We start from the raw sequence: 27,429 nt of genomic DNA on the forward strand, positions 1-27,429 counted from the left end.
GAAGATTAAAGGAATAAAGCATGAATTTCAGGCCTCGTGCATGGGAAGAGGTAACAGAGTAAGTGCCCCCACATGCTACGGGACTGTGAATCCAGGCCACATTTAGTTTCTGAATGCTTGCGTGTACTGGTCATAACGCTGCCGTGGTGGCAACACCCTGCACAAGGCCCTGTGGCTCCGGGGGCAGGTGCACTGCCCTGCCCTTACAGTAAGGATCTCCATGCAGCTCTGGGAACAGGCTCCGTGCTGGTGCGGACTGCTCCTGACACAGCCCCACAGCCAGCACGGCCCCTGAGGCACAGAAGCGTCTCCCGGCCACAGCAGAAACCCATAAAGCGACACACCCAAACCCGCCCGGCTGAGAGGCTCCCCCGTGGGCAATTCCATGAGGCACAAGAACCATTGTGGCACAAGACCAGTGCCGTGCAAACGAGTCACCTCGGGCCCTTTAGGACACGATGTGCCGCGCCCATCTCGCCCCCTCGCTGCACCCCAGCGTTGCGGTTGCCGGGCTCAGGAAACCACGGCTGGGAGCTGTAATACTAAACTTATGTGCGGGGCGCCTTTGGGTAAACCTCACAGGGGCGTACAACAAACGCCTTCGCCGCCCATTACGGCCGGGCACGGGCAGCCCGGCTCGGCGCTTCCCCACAGCAGCGGCGGCAGGGCGGGCGCTGCGGGGCAGCACCGCCCCGGGCCGGCGGCCCCGCGCAGGCGCCGTGCGGGCAGGGCGCGCCCCGCCGCGGCTGGGCCGGGCCGGGCCGGGCTGGGCGGCAGCGGCCCCGCTGCCAACGCGCGCAGCGCGGGCGAGGCGTCGGGAATGGCTCCGGCAGCGACCGGCGGGATCCCGCCGACTGCGCCATCGCTGGGCCTGATGGCTGACGGGCTGGGCAACAGATCCGCTCTCGGTGGGTCGCTGCGGCCTCGGTCCTTCGCCGCGGTGGGACGCTTCAATCCGCGACCCCCTCGTTCCCCGCCGGCCGCCCTTGTAGCGCTCCGCGGGCTGTGACCTGGCTGGGCGCTACGGCCTCTCTCGCCGCTCGGATGTCTAGGCTGACCCCGCTGCTTCTGCCGGGGCCCGACGCGGTTTCCTCGGGGCCCCCGGCGTTCGAGTCCCTGCGGGGAACGAGGGAGGAGAGCGGCAGGGCAGGGGCGCGTCCCCCTCTGCCCTGGCCCCGGGCAGCCCGGCGGAGCGGGCTGGGAAGAGGCTCCGCGGCCGCAGCGGCTGAAGTTTCTCCCGCCTTCTGCGGAGCGCGGCGGGGGCGCTCGGGGCGGGCGCTGCCGGGCCCCGCTCGGGCGGGCTGCGGTGCCCTCAGCGATCGCCCGGTGCTTACTGTCGTGACAGCCCGGCTGGGGATGTCGGAGGGTATGGCCCGGAGTGGCGAGGGGGAAAAAAAACCAAACAATCAAAAACTGTAATGAGCTGTACGAGCTCGAGTTTGTCAACTCCTCCGTAGCTGATTAACTGAGAACGGATGGCTCTTACGATAGAAGTTCATTAAAGAATTGTTTCTATTTTATCCTCACTTGTGAGGTTAAGCTTGGCTCAGTGTTTAGGTTTTGGAAATGAAAAGTTGACTGTAACCTTTGAGAACTCTGAAGAGCCCTTGCACACATACAATCACCAGAGGAAGTTAGTTTAAAATGACATTTTCTTTGTTTATGTCTAACCACAACTGTTATGCTATTAATAATCTCAAAATGAAACTGAATTTTTTGCTGGTGTAGTCTGAAGTGCTTTTTTTTGATGCATTGTCTGTGATGCTCAAACACTTATTAAAAATTGATGCTCATTTCCACTTTCAGCTTGATCCCCTGTAGTACCTTTGGGTGGTATGACATAAGTAAGAATGCACCAGCTTGTTTGAGGGTGAACTTTGAGTTTAGTGGAAGCAGTTAAGATGGCCATACTTATTAACAAAGAATAAATCCAGAAGTGTTCCTTGTCTTTCTGACATTCCTTTTGTATATTTCTATATTACTTGGTGCAGTCAAGCTTGGTAAGAAGGGTTTGAGATATCTACTACCTGCTGTTTATTTTCTGAAAGCAAGAGGAATGGAAGGCTTGTCATCCGGTGCTTCAAGAGAGTGGAAAGAAATAAGTACCACTGTGCACCTTGAATTTCAGATTTATGTTGCCTGCTAGCTGCTGTCCGAGGACCTGAGGTTTTCTGTGCAAACTATGAGGAGGAGAGAAATTGTGGATTTTTCTTCTCTTCTTGATCATGACCATATGTATATATATATATATATATATTTAACAGATAAAAACCAGTTTGCTCTTTGGCTGTTACTTCATGGAATTGCTGCATGTTTTTACATGCTGTGATTACAGTTTACCTACTAGTGGTATCTTGAAGAGGCTGTAAACAGATCTTTTAGTAAATGAAAGGATGTGTGTATGTAGGTTTATACTGACTTTTTACAAATGTTTGTACTCAGGATTGCTTTATTGAACTTGAAGGTGGGTGGAGAACTCTTGGTATGCTGTGTGCGTTTGTGGGATTTAATAACTACAGCAGCAATTCAGTCGTTTGTCTAGGTGAATAGGATTGTACTTATTCAGGCTAAAATTTGGCAAGTCTAGCAAGAGATGCAAGAGCTATGAAAGAATTTTCTTCTCAGAGTTTTACAAATGCTTTCTGTCAATGTATCTGCTATATCTCAGGATCGCAGTGTACCTCTTCACATAAGAGATACTTTGGTTTGGGTTAAAATTGATTTTTGACTCATGTAAACTAGTGAGGATTGTTGTTAGCGTGCATAAATTCATTGATAGAATGTGCTTGATGGCACTGATTTAGCGCTGCTCACTAGATGCTGATTGTACTTGTGAATTTAACCAATGGGATGCAATAGTACTAAATAGCTGATGTGTCCAGGAAGGATTTTATTTCATTGCTTTTTAATGGTCATACTGGTGAATTGTGCTTTATTAAATGTACTGTAGCTGTTTGCAGAGTGTGTTGTATTTGAAAACTGGAGTTTGAGGAACCATTTTCCAACAGAAATGCAAACGTAAAGCACCAGTTCTGTGTATTTTTGCTGTAGGAGCTATATGCTGCTCAAGTAGTGACCAAAGCAATTACACCATAAGCCCTGCAATTTAGTACTGGTAAACAGTGAACCATAAGCTTTTTGTCTCTATGTGTTAATGTAGCATTATCAATCACATACTGTGTAGCACAAAGAGCAGGCTAAATCTTACTTCCCTTTATATTTAAATTTTCCCCATTTTCAACAGGAAAAAAACTGCTCTATATACTGTTAATTTTTTTTCTCATAGAATTCTAAATAATGTCAGATGCCTTCATGGTGTGGTGACTGATGATTGACTAAGTTTGGTCTTCCATGTTGGTTCTTAACAAGCTCTCTCTAGCTGTGAGGGAATTGCAATGCTTATTGCAATTATTTCAGCACCCAAAATCATTGAGTCTTCTATGCATTATACAGTAATACTTTCAGCTATATTTTTTTGCTGTGAGTAGGACCTACCTTACATAGCAGGTACCTGCTTTCTGAATCCCCACCCTACCCTCAGGCTTTCCGAGAAGCCAGTCTAAAACTTTCTGCTGACAATTTACTGAATGTGTTGATAGGGTGTGTAATTCAGAAGAAATTTGCATTAGTAATGAACTTGTCGGGGTGGAGACTTACCTCTCAGTGTAGAAAGCTCTTTCCAGACCTCCTGCAAAATTTGCCTACAGTCAGAATTTTTGTAGTGACTTCGGTGAGCCAGAAGTTTTGTCTCTAATGTAAGAACCCTTATCAGGCAGTGGCCTGAGTTACTCAGAAAAGCTTGGTGCTTTATGGTTGTGAACAGTGTTGGGTACCGTGGATGCTGTTTGGTGTCTCAGGTCATGCCTGAGACTTGCTGCCTGGGTCTTACTGTTGGGTGTTCACTAAGTAGGTGCATTTAGAATGAGCTTTAAGGAAACTTGGCTGATACTTCTGCTCACTTTCTTGAGATACTGCTTTTGACAAATCTGATGAAGGCTTTGAAGTCTGTTCTTAACAGACATTTTTAATCCACCCTGCTTAACCTCTAAGGCAGTTGGCAGTGTGTTATTAGTTGTCAGTATGTTCCTTCATCATGTGGCTTCCTTTTTGTCATCTCACTTCCTGCTTATTTCATTTCTGGTTGTAGGTTCTGATTACTACAAGGAAGCTAGAAGTTAAGCGGAATTCACAAATGTGTTGAATGTTCTTCTTCGATGATAGGTGGCTTTCCTTTGTTATTCACTTTAAGCATATTCCCTGAAGTACAATTTCCTTGAACAATAGACAAAGCAAGTGGTAGGGAATAGGTTTTCTTCACTTGAGAGGTTTTTTTTCTCTAGAAAATAAACTTTTTTTAACCTGTTCTTTACTGACTTTTCTAGTTTGTCTGCTCTCTTCTGTAACTACCACCTGACTAGTAAGGCAGAGAAGCCCTCATGTTTCCTCATTATTTTTTTGTGTGTGTGTTTTGGCCAGTGGTGTATTTTGTCTTGTGATTGAAATTGCTAGTAATTTCATCTGCTTAGTTTTGCAAAAGCAATTTGACTGTAGTGTCCAGAATAAATAAGTACTATTTGAATCATATAAGTCGTAAAAAATATATTTATTTTGAAGTTGCATAAAACTCTTCTTGTTAGGTTTACTATCAGTAAAATAAAGACATATGTTAAATGAATACATGATTACCATCAGAGTAAAGGATTTACTTACATTGTTTCCCTGCTAAGCATCTGAATTCAGAATCTAAAAAAAATTAAATGTGACTTGAAATAGAAACCTCTACTGCAGCTCTGATAGAATGCTGTATCTCTGAGTAAGTTGAAAGTACTGGAGGGAAATATACAACTGATTTAGAACTTCTTTTCTTTTAAGGAAATATCCACAACTTCTGAAATGCTAGGAGGTAAAAGCTGGCATTGAATTAACTTCATTAAAACTCAAGTTTTTAAAAGTAAAGTTAGTTTCTTAAATTTCTGAGATGGAGGTATTTAGTGTGTATTTAGGAAATTGAGCTAATAAACAAGGAGTTTTTATTTTTATGCATGAATTTAAAAGCGTGTAATTTAACACGAAAGAAGTTTTACACTAAATGATACTTAAAATGAATGCTGTAAATGAAAGAGTACATCCAAGTGGAGCAATCTGATCTAGTGAAGGTGTCCTAGCCAGTGGTGGCAGGGATGGGATTACATAGTCCTTAAAGTCCTTTCCAGTCCAAATCTTTCTGTGATCCATCCACCTTTGATATCTGTCCTGGAGGTAGGAAGCATTGTTAGCGTTTAATGTAGTTCAAAATTCACTTCCTCTAGAGCCAGGAGAGGATGACTACGTGTCATCATCAGGTGTCTTTTCCTTGCAGGAGGAGCTGGGTTCCCTGCTGCCTGACCATTTCTCCCTGGGGCATTGCCACAGAAAGCTTAAGCAAAGCTTTTAGCAGCACTGTGTGGGGTGAATTGATCCACAGGTGATCCAGGTACGAAAGAAAGGAAAAGACAAAGCACCAGAAAAACCCCCAAAAGAACCAAAATCCACCCATGCAAACAATATTCTCTTTAATTATTTTGAAACCTAAGTGATGGCCCTTTTTTCTGCAGATGGGCAGACTGGCCCATTAATCGTGGGGAGGAGGAGAAATGCCTAAGCTGATATTGCTACTGAGGCATGTTTTCCAGCTCTGCTTAGCTGAGATGTTTGAGCACATCCTGTGCCATACCATAATATTTCATTTGTGTTGTACTTAAATAGGTTGTATGTGATCATATTTAGTTTGTCTAAAAATTAAGGCCAACAGTAGTTTGTTTCTGTATACTGTGAGATTGATATCTATGTTTCATTTTCATGCCTAAAAGCAGGGAATATGATCCTGTAACTCCTTAAACGTCATGGACAAGAAGATAGTGAATATATATGTACTTACTTTTAGCAGGTAGATTGCTCAAATAACCAAATTCATAACATGTAAACAAACATTTCTAAAAGACGTGTCATAAAAGGCAAATGGCTTGGGGATAATGAGGAAAATCCATAGTAACTAATTAGGATTTTTTACCACTAGGGCAGAGAGAAGATTACATTGTTGTTTATGGGCCACTTTCTCTAAATTAAACAATACAAAAAAAAAGTGGAATGTGCTTGAAGGGTGTAGATTCTACCTGGATTTAGTATCGGAGATTTAGAAAAACAGGGCATGATTTTAATGCTGAGTTGTATATTGCTAATATAAGAACTAAACTGTTTTGGTCTTGGTTATTAAAAGGATTTGTTTTTCAAGAATCTGAGTTGTACTTTAGGCAACTCAAATCCTATTTTTCTTAGGATTAAGATTAAATATTTCTTGAACTTTCTTATGTGTTTTATTATAAAATTGTCTCTATGTAAAAATTGCAATTTAATGAAGCATGAAATATTTTTCCACTTATCTGCTAACTTTTTTCCTCTTATATTCTGTTTCCTGAAGGTGCTGTAATTTGTCTTGAGCAATTGCTGAGGTGGAAGAACTCTGACTTTGTATCTGAGTAACAGTGATTAGAACCAAAAGACTTGTCTGAGGTTGACTGTCTTTATATTTTACTTCTTAGGTAAGGATGAAGTAAGGGCAGGCAACATTCAATTTCAGTACTCGGCATATATTATTTTTTAAGCAAATGAGTACATGGGATATGAATTAGTAGCATGAGTGCAATTTATTATTTGCAGCTTAATCATCACTAAGCGTGCTGAATATCGCTTCTAAATAATTTCATTTAGATCACATCTTCAAGTAAGTTTCATATGTAGACTGGTATAAAATGGCTGGTGTATAAAAATGCCAGGACAGCAAAGCACTGAAACAAATCAGTTCTTTATGAATTGACTCAAGTAAAGGAAGATTGCTATGGCCTGATTAAAGCCATTGAGAAGCACCAGCATGCATCATGAGACTGAGGTGAACTGTCAACAGTCTGATATAAGAATAATGTGCCTCTGGGGAAGGGGAATAGGGAATGCACAGTGAATGATGGAGCTGTGACTTGGCACATAAAATATATTGCCTGTTTAGGTCCTCAAGGCTTGGCTTTGCATTATGCCATAATTGCTGAGGGTTTTGAGGCCAGATTGTGTAGGGTGTTTGATAATGAAAGCTGAATGCTTTGCTCTGCTTGTAAGGTTACACAGCACCAAGGACTTGATTCAGCTAGGTTAATTTCTTGTAGGATATTTTTGCTTTACTTTTGGTGAATTTTTATGTCTGAACAAAAAATGAATGGCATCAAGCAGTTTCTGGACTTTGTGCAAATAACATGTTTTTATAGAAACGTTATCAATACAATGTTTTACTAGTAATGTTTGTTTCTTGTTTAATTTTTAGGTGTCTAGTTAAAACCAAAGAAAAGTCACATAGGCCTATGTAAATAATTTGGTATGTTGAAGTATCCATGTTAGTTGAATGAATTTTTAAACTTGTAAGTATGTTTTCCTTCAGAGTTCAAAACCTCTGTAAACCTTAACCCTGTTAATAGACTAATCTATGTTACAGAGTATTCACTGGATAAATTACAGTTTTTTCAACATTCTTCTGTCAGTAAAAGAAGTGCCACTATAGGCACAATTCTCCTTTTGGAGATAGCGTAGGCACAATTTGCTCTTCTGGAGGAGGGTGGTGATGGTGTTAAATTGTATCTATGTTTTCAGTGGCTGTGTCAAGCTGTCAGGATTTCAATTATGTTGGACATTATTCTTTCTTTTAATAGAATCATAGAATGCTGGGCCTTGGAGAGGATCTTAAAGAGCATTCAGTCCCAACCCTTCTTGCACCACCTCCCAGTAGACCAGGTTGCTTGCGGCCTTATCCAGCCTGGACTTGAACACTGTCCTCACAGTTAAACATTTTCTGCACATAAGTAATGCCAATGCCCTTTTTTTGAACATACTCTGAGACTGTGGCTCCATGTTACTACAATTACTCTGGGAAACGTTCTTCTAGATGTACTTGTCTATCCTTCTCATTGTTACTTCTCCACTTCAGCATTCTCAGTCAGTGGATTGTCTTAACAGAGGAGTTTGCCAAACCTCAGGCTATACTGATTCAGTAAAATGACTGCTTAAAAAATAAGACTTTTTGTGGCCCTGTTTCTTGAAAGCTGGTTATCTCAGTAATCCAGTTTAAAACTGTTTTCAGGGTTACAGTCTGTCAGGAGCACAGTGGGTGGGGTAGCAGAGAACTGAATGGGAAGGGACATCCTAAAGCCACCTTGGATCTGGAGGAATTGCAGTGAACCACAGCATGGAAAGCCTGAGGCATGGACTTCTAGCCATGTTTTAAGGGCCCCTTGCTCTCGCTGTTTGGTGGGAATTTCCTGCTATGGTTATGGAGAAAATAGATACTTGTTTGGGCAGTCCATACCACTGTTGCCACAAAGAGAGGCAGAAAACCCAAAAAGCTGAATTGGATAAATTTTATGACCCTTCCACAAAATAGCTTGAGTAGCAAGTGGATGTTGATAGTAGGGAGGCGTTTCCCATTCATTCTTAAAATTAATACAGTGCAACAAAATCCAAAGTATCTATCCGCCTGTTGTTGTCGTCTTAGATTTGAACATGAAAGGTGCTTATTTATTAATACACTTAAGAGCTTGTGTTGTGTACTGTTTCAGTTGGATTTCTTAGGTTCTGAGATGTTGTAGTCATCTAAGTAATACTTCTCTGGTGTGATGGCTTTTCTCCTGCCTTGAAAGTAAATGAAACTGCTTTTGTTAATTAACTGGGGTATTTTGTGGCTATGGCTACCTGATGAGTTAGAAAAAAAAAGAAATTATATTTTGATATATTAAAGCATGAATTATGAATTCTTAGAATGCAAGTAAACTGCATGTAAGATCAGCCTTCATAGTTACATTATTGTATCCCTTACCCCTTCCTGTCTTTTGTTTCTTTGCAGTATAAAACAATTGCAACCTTAAAGTGTTCAATTGTAGACACATTTCAATTATCCTACTCAGTCATAGGTTAGAGATTCTGAAGGTTACGTGTTGGTAAATTCTGCACACAGCCATCTGTAGGATTGCTGGCTTCTTAAAAGTGAATAGTTTTCTCTTTTGGTTTTGGGAACAAACTGGACCATCTGGTTTTGTCCAAAGCAGAAATCCTGAGATTCTGCTTTAACATTTAGTTTTGAAATCAGTTCGGTAATTTGTTTGCACTTCTTTCTATTTTTCTGCACTTCTACTATTTCCTAGAAAATTATTTTAGCAAAATGCTTATTTGCATCTTTTTTTTTTTCTTGTTGCTAATTGGGGTTTATCAGTTGTTATTTAAAATAATTTCCATTGTTTTCACTTTGAACAAGTCTTGTGTATTGCATACTACCCAACTGACAATTCGAGACTGTTCTGAAAAATTCAGAAATATTTTAAAATAAAAGGTTTACTGTTTCTAGAGGAATAAAGAAAACTAGGGTAAATACCAAACTTCTCATTGCTGTCTGTCACCTTACTGATGTTTCTCAAATGCAGCATAGTTATGCAGCCAGTGCAGGAGATGTTCTGGAATAACACTCTTTCTGCAAATTCTTGGAGGCTTCAATTTTTTTTTGTTTTTGAAAGGAAAGGATTATTATTCTAGACATTTGTGTTGTAAAAGTGTCCCTGTCATGTAAATTGTTTTCTGCTGACTCTTCTCTTGTTCAGTGAGTTTGATGAATGGAACAATTGTGAATTTCCTTGTCAACTTCAATACAAGTAGATGGGAAATACCTTGAAATAGATGGATAGAAAACAAACACTTTCTGGTTGTCATTATTTCCTACTCCAAAAAAATTGTTTTCCGCTGGAGTGGAGGAGAAGAATAGAAGGTAGAAATGCATGTTGAGGAGAGTATTGTGTAAGTGTTTATTATATGAAGTGGGGAATGTGTATAACTGTAAGGGTTTGCAAAGGTTTTGAGCATGCAACGTGTAATTTTGGATTTATCTGAGCTGTTGAGCTTTTTATACTTTGATATGAGAGAAGGTACTGTGTTTTTAGTGTCTTTGTGTATATTGGACGTAAAAGTGTGTTAATATTGAAGAGGTTGTCCAGAAATGTGGAATGTTCATTATCTGGATGGAGCTTACGTGCAAAACCTGATCTAATCAGTGCTGCATTTAGCAGCATTTGGACTGATGAACTTCAAGTGTACATTCTAATGTAAATGTTCTATACTTTTGATAGGTCAGAATCCCAGTTTGTACATGGAGTTTACATCTGTGAAATTCGAAACTTAAATGAAACAAAAGTGCTTCATTGTGGATATAGTGTGTGAGAATGCTTCAACTTAAACTCTTTGCAAGCAAAAATAATTCTTTCATGTCCTGTTTCAAGCTTAAATACAAAATTATTTCCAGATCTCAGACAAAGAATGAGCCCATCTTATTCTGATGAGTAGGGGGTGGATGTTCTTTCTTCTGAGAATTCTCACTGTCAAAAGAAAAATAAAAATCAAGGCTATTTCTTTCACACCTGATAATTTTTCTGTGCAAGGGTCAATATTAAATCCTCGATTTACTCTCATATTAGGGAAGGATCCACATTTTATTGGTAATTTTGCGTGAACTTCAGACTGGAGGAATGGTATAGCATTCTCCACACTGATGTGAACAAGGAGCAATGGTAGTGTTATTCTTCTGTGAAATATGTGAGCCCTCTATTTGAGATTACAAGACTGTCAGGCTACAATATGATTGGTTCTTCACTGTTATATTGAAGAAATATCACACAGGCTTTTTGGGTGTTAGATGTTTGTAATTGTTTGGTGAAGAGGGAATAAATGCTGTTTCTGGTGTAAGTTCTCAGCCAGCAGAGTATGTGTTTTCCTCATCACTGCAGAAGGTGCTGTGGGGATTTGATCATGCTTTTAATTTTCTGAATTCTTTCAAGTGATTTACAGTGTATAGTGATACATTTGTTTATTGATTTACATAGATGGAGAGGTTCCGTGGGTTTTGTCAAGCCATGGCTTACAGACAACTACTTTGACAACTAAAACGGATGGCAATGATGGCAAGGCTGAACACCTAGAGTATATTGCCTTTGCTTTGGTTCCTGTTTTCTTCATCATGGGTCTCTTGGGGATCCTTATCTGCCATATCCTTAAGAAAAAAGGATACCGTTGTACAACAGAAGCTGAAGAACTAGAAGAAGAAAAAATTGATGAAAAAATAGGTAATCAAGTCTAATAAACAAATTCCTATTTCTGTGCATTGCAACTACTATGAAATAATTTACTGTGAGACTTCTGTCATTTCTGTGTCTATATTTGACATCAAAGCAGTATTAAGAATAATATTTTTGTTATTACATGTCATTTGGGGTCTGATCTCTGCCAGTCAAATCCAGGCGTGTTCTGCTTTTCCCATGCGAGTCTGCTAACATTAAGTAAGAGCTTAGAGAGGGATCAAAGTATCCCTATATTTGTTTGCAACTCCTCAGATGGAGTCACCAGATCACTTTTCTGCATTCTACGTGCTGTTAACAACAAAGTATTGGTGTACATAGTGCTAGCTGAGAAGTGGCAAAAAACTTCCATTTAAAGCCTAAAATCTTAGTTTTATGTTTTGCAATCTTAATTTGTTCCTGTTGTGCTGTCATTCTCTTCTCCCCTCTCTTTATAAAACCAAGCCTTTGGACTGAATATCCTTATTGTGTTTTATGTCATGCCGCTTGTAATTTTTCCTTAAAGATGTCTTCCACATTTTATCCTAACGTTTGTTCATTTGTGCCCCTGTTTTTTATTGTTCCTTATTCCCATCTATTCTTACTTGGGGAAAAAAAGGGTGTTACCAGGTGGGAAGGGCTATACTAACATGGTGTAGCATTTGTAAAATGTAAGTAAGAGCAAAAGTCACTTGTAAATACTCCTCTCCCTTTCTCCCAATTAATTTCTTTCAGTAGTTTCATAATGAGTGCAAATTGCAGTGGCTCTGTGGTAAGGGCAGAGCCATGCGGTGCAGTAATGATGTGCCAGTGTGTTGTTAAGCATTAACTGCCTGGGGCAGCTGTGCAGTGAGTGAACCATCCGATCTGTTGGTTCCCCTGAGTGGAACAGGGGAGTGGCACTGAAGCGGGGACATCCCCTGTGTCTCAGTGGCAGGAACGAGCTGCATTGTTGCAATTACATTGCAAAGTTGCAGGTATTAAGACTAAGCGTGGGTACAGAGGTGGGGAAGCCCCTAATTTATTACATAACAGAAGAATTTAGAGTCTAGCCTATCAAACTTGCCTCAACCCCATTTTTAAAAATAAAACATTAAAACAATCATTAGGGAAGGGCACAGTTTTGCCTCTTCATTGTTTTAGTTCCCCAGTTGATATCTTATTCAGTCTTTGCAGATTATTCTAGGGGAGCTTTTAATATTGTTAAGGGGTGCATTGTGTTACAAAAGTTTGCAGGTTTTTTTTTTAATTAATCAATTGTTGTGTCCTTGAAGATGTGGTGAAAATCTTAAATTGAATCCCCCTCATAATAAGAGCCACTAGTACCTGTTTTAGATAGTGGTTTGAGACAGTTTAGCATTTTGTTTTGTTTTTTTTCCCCCTCCCTGCTGTTAGGATTAGAAATGCTGCTCTCTTATTTGTCTCCTCCTTACTATCTAGAGAAGGAATTTTGAAGTATGTTTGTGAAAATACTGAGCGTAATTAGTTCACAGCTCAATTTGTTTGGGCTAATGTAGAGATGATAAACCTGTGTTCATAGTTTTACTGAATAAGGACAATAAAGTCTTACGTAAGCTTTCCCTCTATAGTTACAAAAGATCTTGCCTTTTTTTTTTAAAATGTAGTTTCTTTTGGTGTGTGTTCTGTTTTGGTTGTGACGTTATCATTATTTATTTTTAAAATAGTTCAATTCTTGATTCATAAGGCCAAGATACTGACAACATATTTATTTCTTTGCACAGAAATGAATGAAACTATACATGAGAATAGTGACACTGTGGGACAAATTGTTAACTACATCATGAAAAATGAAGGTATAGTATTGTGTCATTGAAGTTAGCATCCCTTGTGATGGTGTTTTACAAAAAATATGTTTTTTTGGATAGTCTGATGTATGGTATGTTCACATGCTTTCATTTAATAACCAATTTATTTATTCTTAGATCTTTGAAATGGTCTTTCAAGGAAGTAACTTCAAGAACAATAGGGAAGTTTCTTGCTTACTTGAAAATTGTTTTATATGGTAAAATCAGGTTATGCATTTCCAGATACTTTAACTCTTTAGGTATTTGGGGTTTTTTTGATTCAGCCTTTTGCTTTGTTTGTGAAGCAAAAGCTCAATGTTGCTTTCTTAGTGGCAGTGTTTAAAGCCTGTGGAAACTGTTATGTTTTGACTAGATTTAACTTCTTGTCCTGAAGTGGTTCTTGCAGCTCTTGTCTGATGAGAGGCTTGTGTGTAACTGAGACAGTTGGGTATATAGCACTGATGTGGAATTCTGTATGTGTTATCTGCATGTCTGTGCAAAGTAAAGGATAAAGATGTGACTGAGAAAACAAAATCATAGTTAAGCACCCTGTGGAATGCTTGGTTAGTTCAGAATGTATTTGCCCATTAGAAGAAATGTTTAGCAGACTGGATGTTTTTGTAGGACAAGAGCCATCAGCCTTTTGATTTTACATTTGTAAGTTCTGACATTGAACTTGGTTTGAGTTACCTCTGAACGAAGACTAGTCCTCTGGAAAAGTGATGCTTTTGGGTTTGCATGTGGGGATTTTTGGGATTTGTTGTTTGGGCATTTTTTTCTGTTGTTTGCGGTTTTTTTAGACTATTAGTGCTTTGAGCTTGTTTATTTTTCCTTGAGATTGGGATTAGGTAATTCATGTGTTTTGATAGGAAGTGAGCAATTGATGGTTCTTGGCTGATAATGAATTTGTGTTTTGTAGGGCTCACTTAAACTGATGTTTTTAATCTGAAGTTGGGATAAACGTGTGACGTGATTCAGAGATCTTGTTCAAGAGATTTGTGTAGATGGCTGTGTTTCATGGCTTGCATTGGGGTGGAGCTTTGCGTGCAATATGAACTGCAATTTTAGTAGCTCATGTTAAGGTTACCCATAGAATTATATTAACATTTTTTCCTGCAGTTTTCTTTTGTGCTGTCTTGGAGATACATAATGCAATCATCTTCCTTTAAATGGCATTTCTTTGAGAAACTTTTATTTTGGTTTTATTTTTTTTTCTAAAGTTAGAACCGTTCACTTTTGAAGAGTTCTGTTTATTCTCATTGCAGCAAATGCTGATGTGTTAAAGGCCATGGTAGCAGATAGCAGTGTCTTTGAACCTGAAAGGTAATTACTCCTCATTTTAATGCATGTTTCCTGAGGCAACTAAAAGCATATGCTTCCAAAGGAGTTTGTTTCCTGAACTCTTCTAAGACTACATCGCTTGCTTGAGTTACCAGCTAAGAGGATAATACTTTGATTTTCCATTGTGTTTGCGTCCTTAAATTTTAACATATACCCTAGGTGGGTTAGTGACTGGCTCTTCTTCTTATGTGTTCTAGGTGCATGATACAGTTTTTCTGCATTTTGGTCTAAAAACTTACAGGAGCTGCAAATACTGGTTTACTTTGGGGTGAAGTTAGGTACAAGGTTGCTTAGTCCAAAACTGCTGTGGCTTCAAAGAACAGAGCAGCACTCATTTCATTTGTATAGGTGCTAACTTACCAGAGGTATCTTTTTCTGTGTCTGCTTTTGGTTTACTTTTTTCTTTGTAATTGTAGCAATAAACATTGGTTGGCCTACCTCTTAGGATTTTTCACTGCATGTCTGTTTAGATAATTATGTAGAGAAAGCATCTCTCCCTTAGATGCATTGTACGTGTAAAAAAACTTGTAGGTGCATCATATGTGTAAAAGTGCTTGTATCTGTACATGAGTACTTCTAGCTATATCTAGACTACTCTCAATACTCTTCATATATAACCCTGTGTTCATGTTCAAGGTGGAGGAGATGGAAGTTCAAGTAGAATTGTGTCACTTGTAAAAGAAGTAGGAGTATATAGTTGCAGCAAAACAAAGAGTTGAGTATAGAACCATTAAACACCTGTTCTGATGGTGAGAACCTTGGTTATGGAAAAACCTGAATTTCCAAAGGGATTTCTTCTCAAGTATAGATATTTTAAAATGTCTATGGTTCTGTAGAGATATTTATTTGAATTTTTTTGCATAGGCATGTGTAATGTTATCTTGGGCAATTTAGGCTATAGTTTCAGTGGTGAATTAAAATATGAAGAATAAGGAGGAGAGAAAATGATTGTTCTTACAGAATCTGGCAGATACTCCTGAAGCTTTTGTAATCAAGTAGAAATCCTTTGTATTTCTTTGCAAGTTCAGTGCACTATGAAACTTCCTAATTATAGAAATACTTAGGGCTGAATAAAATATGCACTTCTCTCAGTTGAAGCCATTAGTTCTATCTTTGCTTCAGGTATTGCACTGCTTTTATTTTCCTTAATAGCATTTTCTTGTTTATTCAGAGACCATTAAATATTTCTTGTCAATATTTTTATTTTGAAAATGAGCATCCAAGTAACTCCCAGTCTTCTCTGGCATGTTTTACTTCTTTAATTTGTTCTTTCGGTTCCCCTTTGGAGTCTCTGCAGTTTGTTTGTATTTCTTGAAATAACATTTCTAAACCTGCATGGTAGGATCAGATCTGGCACGATTAATGCTGAGTAATGTAAATTTAGGTTCACAGGCTGTATTTCTGTTATTTCCATTGTTTTGTCCTTTTTAAGCAAGAACGTTGTTAATGATTCATGTTCAGCTCATGATCCTCTTTTTCTGAAGAATGGCCATCTGTCTTGTTGCTTTTTAGTCTAGGTTTGGGTAAAGGCTTTCTGCTAAAACACTGAGAATTTGTGTTGTCCTTACTGCAATACATCCATATTTTTAGTAAGATTTGTGTATGTGTGAATGTCTTTCATAAATGTGTTCTCATCATTCTGATTTCTGATCTTGACCTTTACAGTTGCTATGGGTTACCCAGAGTCTATTGGTACTTTAGCTATTCTTCTATTCTGTTACCCAGTGTACTATATAAAGCACTGAATATCACCAGGACCATAAAAAAACCCACATTTAGTATCACTTTGCAGTTTTACAGCCACTGCAGATATATTACTTTCTGTATGTGTTTTTAATTTTTTTACAAGGTGTGCTGCCTTACTCTACAGTTATTTCACCTTTCATGAGCTCTGGCCTGCTGTGTAGCAAGACATTGTTAAAATCGATGTTAAAGTCCAAAAAAAGTACAGCTGGTTTCTATCTATGCTATCTGTTTTTCTGTTTTTGAGGAAAATCAGATTGATTCAATTAGTTAATCTCAAATGCCTTTTGGTGGTTGTACTGCTTTTTCTTTCTAGGTACTTAAAATTTTATTTTTTTCCCTTGAAACTGAATGATGTTGTTTCCTCTTGTCATTGTGGTACACATTTCAGTTTTGCCTCCTTTCAATATTGTGGGACTGTGCTCTTCTTCTCGGAGTTCCTTGTGATCCTGTAACAATTCTGAAATACTTTCTATAGTTTTCCAAGGTGTTTTTTTTGTGAGTGGAATCAGCTCATTAAATGTCTTCATCAATATAAGTTCATGTAACCTGTTCTCTTCTATTTAGGCTGATTTTTTCCCCCTCTTAATTTTCTTGTCTTTTGTGTTAGTTACCTTAACCACATGACTGCAGCTGAATTAGTTTGTGAAAATTATTCTAATTGCAAAAATATAATATTGGAGGGAACCGTAAGCTGGACATCCTCACAAATAAATGTTTCCTGTAAAAACTGGTTATTCACTAGACATAACTGCAGGTTGGATTTCATCCTTTTTCCTTTTTAAGAAACAGTATTTTATGGTAAACATTAAATTTTCTTTATTTCTTTTTCCTACAGCCCATTATCTCCTACCTCTCCTGAGAGTCCAATGAGTCCAGGGACTCCTTTGTCACCAGGTGTTGTTCCATTCAGACACAACTGCAAAGCCCATCACTTCCATACTGTTGGAGGAGTGGTGGAAAAGGATGTTTGTACTCGCTGTAGCCACAAACGATGGCACCTTATAAAGCCAGCTCAAAAATCTAAAGAGAACAGAAGAAGTCGTATTGGAGAAGTTACAGTCCTTTCTGTGGGAAGGTAAGGTCATTTTGTTAGGTCATTTTAGGTCATTTTGTTGTATACTTCTCTTAGAATGCTACAGTGGCCAGTGTTGGATCAGATATCCACTGATTCTGCTCTGTTTATAAGATCAGTGATTTTTTTTTAATAACCTGTTATTATTAGACTGAAGTTATTTCTGGAAGAAGTAAATGCGATTTTCTTTTTTTTTTTTTTAAGAACTAAAAATGAACTTTAAAAAGGTGGAGATTACTGTGGGTGTAAATTTGAGGCTCTTGCTCATTTGATATAGTCAAAAAAGAAACAAGAATTGCACTCTAATAAATTTCTCTGTTTCTGAATTTGGTATTTCTCAAGTAAGTGTGAGGCTATAGAAACCACTTCATTCTATTTGTTATTTTTAATTTCTACCTTATATTGTAGCTGTCTTTGAAAATTACTATTCTAAGAAGTGGTATACAATCTGTGGATTCTGCTTCAAAACACAGTTCCCTGAGAAAGTGTGATTCAGCAGTAGTGAGCACTGCAGTAGGTGATAGGAAGGAAGATGCTCTGAAGGGAAGCAGTGTCCATGTAGGTGTCTGCTCTGACATCTTGTTCTGGGGTCCTGGACATTGGTTTCTGCCTATGCTGTTGCTCCTGAGAATGATCTAACTCACCTGTGGGGAAACACAAGTGCACTTTCTTTTGCTCACCTCAGATTTCGAGTCACAAAAGTGGATCACAAATCAAACTCCAAAGAGCGGAAGAGCTTGATGTCCGTTAGCGGCGTGGAGAGTGTCAATGGGGAGATGCCTGCCAAGCAGGATGTGAGCGAAGCGCCCGCCACGCCTGCGAAGCAGGAAATGCAGGAGAGGAGAAGCTCTGACTAAGGGCAGGTATCAAACATTTGAAACTCATACTGAAAGTGTTATGTTGGGAAATATGTGAGGGTAATCAGTACAATTGAAAATGCATCAGTTCTGTGTGAAACAGAACTCATCTTTCAATTTCAAAATTTTCTACACAAGTCTGAAGAAATTACATGTGGTCATTCAGTTAATGATAAGTTAGGAAAGGCTTTTTTATCCACCAAATTCTTATATAATTGTTTATTCAGACTTTGTAATTAGAGTAGGTGTTGAAATAACTTTCGTGGGTGTGGCATCACTAGTCCAACAGATAAAATGTCTGCATATTAATTTTTTGGCAATAAACAAACTTTGGCAGTGGCTTAGAGTTAGTGGCAATATGCTTATGGTCTGAAAAAAACAAGTGCTGCTGACAGTTGTATCATTGGAATAACTACAGTTATTCAATAACTATAGCTGCTTCCTTATGCTTGCTGCTTTGTACTGTATGCTTGTATAAGATGATTGCTTACTAGATACTTCTCTGATAGATCTGTGGAGCTTTGACTAATAGCAGTGGAGTCACATGAAACTGCTGATCTCACAGGGATCTAACTAAGCCTGGCAGTTGGGGTTTTCTTGTGAGTCATTAAACTTCAGTGAATTGCTTGAGTTACTCTATTGAGCATGTGAAAAACATGCCCAGCATGGCTTTGAAATGCAATCCTCAGTGTGTTGTGGTTTATTTCACAGTTTAGAATGTTGGGGGGAAAAAAACCCTGGAAGTTCATATGGTTTGCCTCTATTTGATGATATGCTGATGGCTAATATGAAGGGGAAAGGTGATTTTAAACAAATACAATTCAAAAATCAGACTTGACCCTTGAGGAAGAAAGGTTCTGGGATGACATAGTAAAAGTATTGGACTTGAAGAAAGTGAACAAAGTGCACAGTGCCAAACTCTCTGTATGCTGAGAGAGAGGATAAAATTATGTTGTCTCAAACTATTGGCTACCTCAGATGGAAGAGGGAAATGCACAAGAGAAAATCTGGTCTGTTTAGAAAAGCAGCAAGACTCAAATGCCCTTGAGTATCTTGAGGTTAAAGTAGAGAGCTGGTATGGAGTGGGATACTTCCTCCCAACCCTTCCTGGCAGCACAGGTGTGACTGTTGAACTAAGCAGAATGTATTTGTCTGGCATCTATGCCTCGTCACTCAGTTTTAGCCAGGTTTTGGAAACACTGCTGTAGAGGAAGAGAGACTTGGAGATGTGGTATGCTTCCAAATAATAAAAAAGTTATGGAGGATAATGAGGTTAGTTTTTTTTTTTTTTCCCATAGTAAATAAGAAGACAGGATAGGCTAAATTTGGCAAATCACAAGTGCTTAGAGTAGCTGCTGTTTCAGTGTTGTACTGAAATCTCTGAAGGATCTACAGATTGTCAGGGAAAGGGAAACAGTACTCTTATTTTCTGATTCAGAATAATGTCCTTGTGCTCAAGGTTTTTTCATGTTGATGTGGTTTCTATTTCTTCCCTTTTTAAAAATCAATACCAGCTAAATGCAATAGGAGATAACATCTTCCTTCACTAGATTGGCATTTCCATGCCCAGGTTTTGTTAGTTCTGTGACTATTTTTATTTCTTTTCTGTATCTCTGGTGGTAGGGATACAGAAATCTCATTAGATTGTTCATAATATGATTTTTTTTCCTACTTAAAGGCAAGCTAGTTATCTTCTCTTTAAACATGAGAAATAGAAAGAATAGGGTATATATGAAAATAAACTCCAGTGCACTTTGTTTTAAAAAAACCCCATAATTTTAAAATCACTCAAAATGTTTTGTACTCCAGTTTTCTCTCTAATTTTTTCTTTCCTCTCCTAAATAGGAAAGCTATTCCTTGTAATTACCTAAAAGTTCTATAAATTTAAACCATTACTACTTTAATTTAAAAATAAGCTGTTCTCTAGAGACATATGATAGTAAAACTATAAAAAAATGTCCATCTATGGCAGTTTTTTATTGTAGAACCTCCCCTTAGGATTAAAGTTTTGCCTCTTCTGAAAACAAATGTTCTAATAGCAGAGAAATGGTTCAGCAGAATATTTTAATGGTCTTTCTAGTCCAACAGAGCTATTTTGTAAATCATCTAGGAAACTAGCCAGGTCTGTTTGATTTGCACTACAAAACAGAAACAGATCTTGCTTGAAAAAGGGTACGATACTGTTCCCTAGCATGGTTCTAGATCAGTTTTTGTCTACTGTCATGAGAAGCTGTTCACATATAAACAGGTAGTAGTTAGACCTTTACTTCAGCTACTTATTTCAGACTTCTAATAAATTATTGTAGCCCAATTTACCGAAACTGAATAGATAAACAACATTTCAGACTTGTGCCTCTAGTTAGTACATTTCTGATTAAAGCTTATGCTTTGGGGGAATTTGACTCAGATCTTCAGATGGAGAGGAAGAAGGGAGACATAAATGTGTATTTTACTGCTTCCAGAACAGGCCTTTCTGTCATTCAGAGGCAGTAGATTTGTGGCTGACTTTAACCACCGTTACTGAGAGTTCCTGTATGAGGTGGAATTCCTGAGTTGGACAGTACCTGAATGAAGTAGCATTGCTGATTGCCTGTATTCACTGCTGCTCTCAAGTCCAGGTTTTTTTTCCCCTAAACTGATGTGTTCTGAAGCTACCTCTACAGTGTTTCAGCTTATCTAGTGTCTTGCTGGCTGTATCACTTAAAGTTGTAGCATGTCTTCTCTATGTCTTCAAAGTCCATGTTCTCAGCAGACTCCATTTCATCAGTTAATTTTGTTTCAGATATGCTTAATGGCACATAAACAGTGGTAGATACACAGCTGATAATTGAAGTCAAAACTTTTTGTTGAGCTCTTGGACATCCATTTTAAGCTACTGGGTAAACAGAAACTGGTACTGGTACACTGAAGCAATGTAACATTTTCCATTTGTAGTACTTTACACTGTGGTGTGATTTGTCAGTTTGTCCATGTGTTTGACCATGCATTTCAAGAGTACTATCTCAATTTTTAGTTCCTCTTTATGATTTCTCATGCTAAATTTGGAATGCACAGCAGCTACATCATGCAATTGTGGATTTTTTTTTCCATTTCAGAGCACCTGCTAACTTTTTAATTGATGTGTCCATCCTGAAACTAATTGTGCTATTTAGGTTTATTTTTAGAATTGTTTTCTTCTGTTACAGGTGGAACTTTTAGAAGAAGATTGTCTGCAAGCACTTTGGAGAAAACTGAAAATTCCCAAGAGATGCATACTATTTAAAGAAATGTATTTATGGCAATGTAGCATTTCACAAGTTCTGTGATGTCATTCCTGCAAGGTTAAACACTTAATGGTTTTTGACCAGTAAAATAGTGAGATTTAGACACTTAAATATTGTTGAGCTGTGTGGACATCATAACGAATGGCTTCATCTTGGAAAGAAAAAATACGTACAAGTTTTTGGACAGGAAAGGTAAAAGCTTTATCAAGTCTTAAACTTTTTTGTACGTAGATGAGCATTTATGAGCTCAATATAAAGAGTAATACAATTACCTCGTGGATAAACTACATTCACCCCAGTGATCCATCTGGATTTTTCTTCTGTTCTGCCCACTCCATAATTGACAAGTGTTTGCTGAAGATAAAAGCCAGCCTTTGAAAGATGAAAATATTCTTTTAATCCAACTGCTTGTAGCCAAGTAAAACATAGAAGGAATTAATTGTCAGCCAAATCTGCATCTGTGCCTTCAGAACATAAGCCCTCGAACTCTGTGCAGGGTACCTCCCAGGAGAGACTGGTTCAGCTATATGCAGATGTTAAATTAAATCGTTGCTCCCCAGGCCTGTACCTCTCCCTCTCTGCAGTTGGATGAGCTCTTCGTGAGGTTACTTTCCTCAAGGGCTTGTGTTCTCCTGTTTTCTTGGAACTGCTCACTCATATTCGAAGAGGGCCTAATAGTTTTGCTTTTCTTTTTTTGTTCTTACCCACAGGTTCCTTATTAAGTTAAGGCAACATATTTCAAGCTTTAGATAAGGATATGGAATATTGGGCATTAAAAAAATATGGAATTATACTTAGTATATATGGAATATATACTTAAGTGCTTCAGAGTGGCTTTATTGGACTGAGGGTAGTTGTATTCATTGGCAACAAAATCTTAAGCCAGTGTTACTCCTTTCATATTTTAAGTGTGACTTAATGCTAAAATTACCATGGCATTGTGATATTAATTTTCTGTATCTACTTATGATCTTAGCTTTGTCCTGTTACTTGCTCTGGGGAGAGAAATCTCTGTAATACTTCAGCAAGCTTTTCTGTGTAACAGAAAATCATATCAATGTTCCGAGTGCCTAAGAATATAAGCTCTAATATAAAGCTTTTTAGTAGAGATTGCACTATATTCTGAGAACTATAACTTAATCTGCTTTATGAACTCAAGGAAAATCAGTGTATGTTTTTGAAATGGATTTATTTTAAATTGATACCTTCAATCTTTTTAAACAAGAGCTCTAAATTGTGTTTCTTCATATCTGAGAATTGTGTTTCTTCACTGATTTATGTATGCAGTGTTAACAATGTGTACAAAATTACTCTTCTTGCTTCTGTATTAGTTACTCTCATGTCTTGTCGGGAAACATCAAGTTTCACTGTCGCTGCAATTATGTGCTGCTGATGGTCTTCATTCTGTGTGTATCCACAAGATACTGATTGGTCCTATCAATATGTACTTTTCAGTGATGCTACATTTGCCAAAAAACCCACCACTACCCACCCAAACTTTGAAAATAATTAATGTTTTATTGTTCTTTTCAAAATGGATATTTTTAGAGATAATTGTCTGTCCTTGAGAACTCAAAATAATGTTTGGCTGGGACTCTAACTTCAGCGTTTAGTACTGTTCCCTGCTCCCATAAATTTAAAATCAGCTTGTGAAGCCTCTTCAATATTTAAGTACAACATAAACACCAACCTTATCTTACAGGCACACATTAAGCTTCACATGATTATTTGTGTGAAGAATATTTCTAGAAGATTTAATTAGTATTGTTTGTAGTAATAAGCTTTCAGTTTCCAAGAGATTGATAGCTATGAGTATAAAGTGTTACTGGAAAAAAGAAGCAGTGGAGAAAACAGCAGTTTTCAGATGATTTTCAGAAAGAAGATACGAAGTTACAGACTGTCCCCAAAGCTTTTTTTTAAAAAAGGGCAGTTTGTCTTGATATTGTGTTTTGATACATGATGGGTTAGTACGGTGAATAAATGGCAAAAGGATGGAAGAAAGTTTAAACGGTAATATGTATTTTTTTTTACTTATTTTAAAAGTAGTTTCTATTTTGATTCTATTGAAAATAAAAGAGAAAAAAGAGATGGAAATATGTTGGATATGTAAAATATTGTTTACCTGTATAAAGTAATTATGTAAGGTATTATGAGACCTGATATGTGCAAGAATTGAATTTATGCATTGCTACCTAAGTAAGAGAGGATTTAGAAACTGTGCCTGTTTCATTGCCTTTAACACTACACTGCTGTTGTAGGGGTATGCATATTGCCATATTAGTCTGCTTTTCTTAAATTTGCTTATCAAATGTATTTTTAACGAAATAGTTTATATACAACTTTTATACTACCAAGCAGTAAATAAAAAATATTGATTCTTAAGCTTGCTTCTGACTTCCTTAAGCCTTCAGCCATTGAGTGAAATTTAATTTTTGCACCATCTGAATGCAAAATGGAATCTTTTTGCCTCTTAAGTTTCTGTTCATGGAGATAGTGAGAAGGTTAGTTTATAGTGTGATGTACTTCAGAGCAGTTTTATTTTCTTCAGAAAGGACAATTGCAAATACTACTTCAGTTTCATATTTAAATGAAAAAGGCAGAAATCTGTGCTTTAACCCACGCTGGTATCTTAGATTTAAAATATCGAGACTTTTAACTTTTTATTATATTTGATACAGAGCTTTTAAAAATACTCAACATTATTCTTAATTTTTTCATAAGGTAGGGAATGAAAAATCACAAATGACGGGAAGCTCTTTGCAGTTGTTTCCTCTCAGCCTGTGTCCGTCTGTGATACTACAATGCTTAATTTGTTACATTGTGTTCTCACAGATGACTGTGATCTGTAAAGGGCATTAAAAATGGGTTTTGCTGCATGAATAGTGTGAAGGAGCCTTAAAGCAAGTTGTGGCTAGCTGAGATGGGATTATCAGTGTATGATCCTGTTTACAGGTTTGGGGTCCTTTATTATTTCAGTGCTCCTAGCAGTATCACACTCCTGTCTGTTTTGAGCTCTTGTTTTTGAATTTCAGAGGTTGATATACAGCTGTGTTTTATATTGAGAATGTTAAAAAAAGAAAAAAAAAAAACATTAATAAAGTCCTTCCCGGTCTTAATCTTCAGACAGAATTGAGACATTGCTGCTGCTGAAGCTTCTGGAAATTCTACACACTATGTGAGTCTCATTTTGAGGAATTTCTTTTTTGGTCTTTTTTTCTTCTATGTAAGAAACTCTGTATAGTACACAGTTTTTATTAGACAACATGTACATATATTGAAATACAAGAGGATCGCTGTATTAAAGTTTGAGAAATTCTGTTATAACTGGACTGACATAAACAAGTTCTTTAAAGAAAAACAAAGACTTTTTTTCAAATGGATTTTGTTTTCTTCACGTGGATTAATTCTTGTGTTACTTTTCCCCAACGCAGGCACTTCATTTGTAGTAAGGAATTATTCCAAAATTCAGGATCTTACCTTATGCTGTAGTCCAAGGAGCTACTATGTGTAATAAAATCTGATTTTACTAGTAAAGAACGCAGAGCCCATGTGCAGTGTATTTTTGAAAAATGATAAGGATTAAAGTGTTTCTTTTGCTTCTGAATCTCTTCATAAAAGTCTCAGTTGAAAGCATGCCATAGTGTACCTGGTTTCTCATTGGCATATTCTTTCTGAACTATACCCCTGTTATTCACATATACAGAAACTTGGACAAAATTGGTACTCCCATGTGTGTTGTGTGTCACTGGTGAAAGTGTTATTGCAGCCAGCTGCTCTCGTTCTGGGGGAATGCTGAAGCACAGGTGCTTTCATTTTTATTAAGTCTGCAGATGTTGCAGTTATGCACTATCTAGAAATGACCCCAGACTCCAGTATTCCTGCAGAGGGTCTGTGTACAGCTTGAAGTGGCGAGCCCTTTGGAGGCTGCTGGAATTATAGGGCTGCCACTTTCAGTGAGCAGAGCTGAACTGAAAGACACAGAAGAAGGAAATAGGCACTAAAACCATAAGAAATTATAGAAGAAAAGGGTGCCAGATAGATTTGTTGTCGGGTTGTTTTCTTTTTTTTTTTTTTTTCCTACAAATGAATTGAGGTTGTACTTAACTATACTCATAAAAAAAATCATGTGGGTTAAAAAGATCCTTTTTTTGAGATTAGCTTTGTCTGAAAGAGAGGAGGACATATGGGTTGGTTTGGCTTGGTAATGCTAAAGTGCCTACTGGGTTGAATTGAGGCTGTCTGTCCTAAGCAATTAAGTTTCCTGGCTGTTTAGTGGTTGTTGAGGATTCCCACCTGTGACCTGTAGTAAGAAGTGTGAATCAATTTGTATCTATTAATTTAGGGTTTCTGGGCACTTTCTTTTTTATTCCCTGCTAAGTGACTAATGCTACTGCTAATGGGCAAACAAGGAAAGAGTGGTTAAGTCTTGGCTATCTAATATTAATGAACAGCATGTAAGACTTGGACAAATAAAAATTGATTTCAATTTAATTTTTTTCTCAGTGTTTTGTGAAATCCTGCATTTTGGGGTTTTGTTTGAGGGAGGCTAGGCTCACAATACTGGCATCTGAAATTTCCACTTGTTGATTTCTTTTTTTTAATTTTGAGTATTTTTTGCAGCAGTAGGGAGCCTGCTCTAAGGCGCTGCTGGTTTTCTGTACTCAAGCCATGATTGGGTGTTACCTCTTGTCCTGGATGCTCCCTTTTGTCTCTCTGAGGGGGCTGGCTGATTCTGGAGCTACCATTGCACAGAGCTGGAAAGCACCCTGTCAGCCTTGGAGCTTCCTTCCTGGCAGGTTAAGGTCATCTGCTGAGGCAAAACTAATAAAAGGATATGTAGGGCTGGAGCAGGATAAGGAAAAGGAAGCTGAACAGTTTGGCAGGGTAGGCGCCTGTTCCTTTAACTTTCAAAGAAAGGAGGAGAGATGCCAGGCTTCTAGTGCTGGAAGCAAGAAGGTGGCAGAAGCCTTCAAACAGACATTAGTGTCACGATCTGAAAGCTCTATGCTGTTACACTAAGCAGCTTCCAAATTATCTGTGGCTCCCAAATTATCTGGAGGAAAAGAGTGGGTTGGTGGTGTATTTTGCTACTAAGTTTAAATAAGTGAAGCCAAGTCCCCTGTGGCATGGACTTAGTGCAGATCCAGTTACGTGGGTAGTGCTTGCCCATCTGTTTCTGTGTGTCAGGCCTTGTGTGGGTCTGTGTCAGTCTGTGGCTCAGAACACCTGCTGAAACTGAAACACCTCTTAAATTATATCTGGGCAGCTCTAGCACTGTAGAGGTGCAATGGTGTGGAGTGTAGCTGCAGCTACAATACAAAGGAAGATGTATTAGCAAATGCATTTTTCTACCAGTGTAACCCCTCAGTTTTAGATGTGTAAACACTCTGATGCCCCCTTCCCTTGTCTGTTTTCATTCAGTCATCCCAGTCCTGTCTCTTCTGGGCTGCAGAGTTGTTAGAGGTGCAGCAGAGGCAAACAGGAGGCACTTGTGCTGGTATACCACCATTGTGGTGGTCTTGAAATGGTTCTGGGGAATAGAGGGCATTGGATTCAGGACACTTTGCATAGCTGTCAGCATGGAGCAGAACAGCAAGACAACTAACAGACCTAGCTGGTACCTGATGCAGAGTGACAGGTTTGGGGAGGGCAGGTTCGGAGAAGAGGCGGCAATGGAAGTGTGAAAGAGTTGGGAAGATGGACTGAAAAATAGTCATGATAGGGCAGAAGCAGTCTGAGATAAACTCTTGTCTCTGAACTGTTCTGAATATTTGATTTTTGTTTCGTGGGTGTCATTAGCTATCCAGCTAAATACTCAGGTGATAATATGGTTTGATTTTCATACTGAATAAGATAGTATTTTGAAATTACCATATTAAAGTAGTGTTTAACTAGTGGTCTTCAATATTGATTTACAGTAAGAATAAGTATCCAATAAAATCAGCAATCTTAGGAGAGCCTTAAAATAAAATACCCATAAAATTTCTCAAATCTTGTTTTCAAAGGACTCTACACACACATGTATGCTCAGAGAGACAGGAATGCAATTTTTCTGTTAGGTGCAAGCAGATTTTGTGTAGAGTACCTGAATTTCATACTGCTGGCAGCAGAGGGAGCTATGAAGCTATGAAGCTTTTACTGACAATTCAAAAAGGTCTGAGTGGGTCAGTGTAAAAA

General features: G+C 38.3%; 1 protein-coding gene across 4 annotated transcripts; it reads left to right on the top strand.

Annotated features, from left to right (window-relative positions):
- Positions 1-520: 520 nt before the first annotated feature.
- On the top strand, positions 521-23,634 carry RELL1 (RELT like 1). 4 transcript variants are annotated; one of them, XR_010361384.1, is made up of 8 exons: positions 521-908; positions 10,938-11,177; positions 12,911-12,982; positions 14,239-14,296; positions 16,896-17,135; positions 17,818-17,995; positions 18,499-18,588; positions 21,175-23,634. XR_010361384.1 is itself a non-coding variant. In XM_064418424.1 (7 exons), the coding sequence occupies exons 1-6, from the start codon at positions 551-553 to the stop codon at positions 17,987-17,989; spliced, it is 1,140 nt and encodes a 379-aa protein (XP_064274494.1). In that variant the 5' UTR covers positions 521-550; the 3' UTR covers positions 17,990-17,995; positions 21,175-23,634. The 4 variants fall into 4 exon arrangements, 2 of the variants coding, with proteins under 2 accessions (XP_064274494.1, XP_064274495.1); XR_010361385.1 differs by having other exon boundaries at positions 17,818-17,991; XM_064418424.1 differs by lacking the exon at positions 18,499-18,588.
- Positions 23,635-27,429: the final 3,795 nt, after the last annotated feature.

The sequence above is a fragment of the Passer domesticus genome, chromosome 4, assembly GCF_036417665.1.
Source record: "Passer domesticus isolate bPasDom1 chromosome 4, bPasDom1.hap1, whole genome shotgun sequence".
Lineage (NCBI taxonomy): Eukaryota > Metazoa > Chordata > Aves > Passeriformes > Passeridae > Passer > Passer domesticus.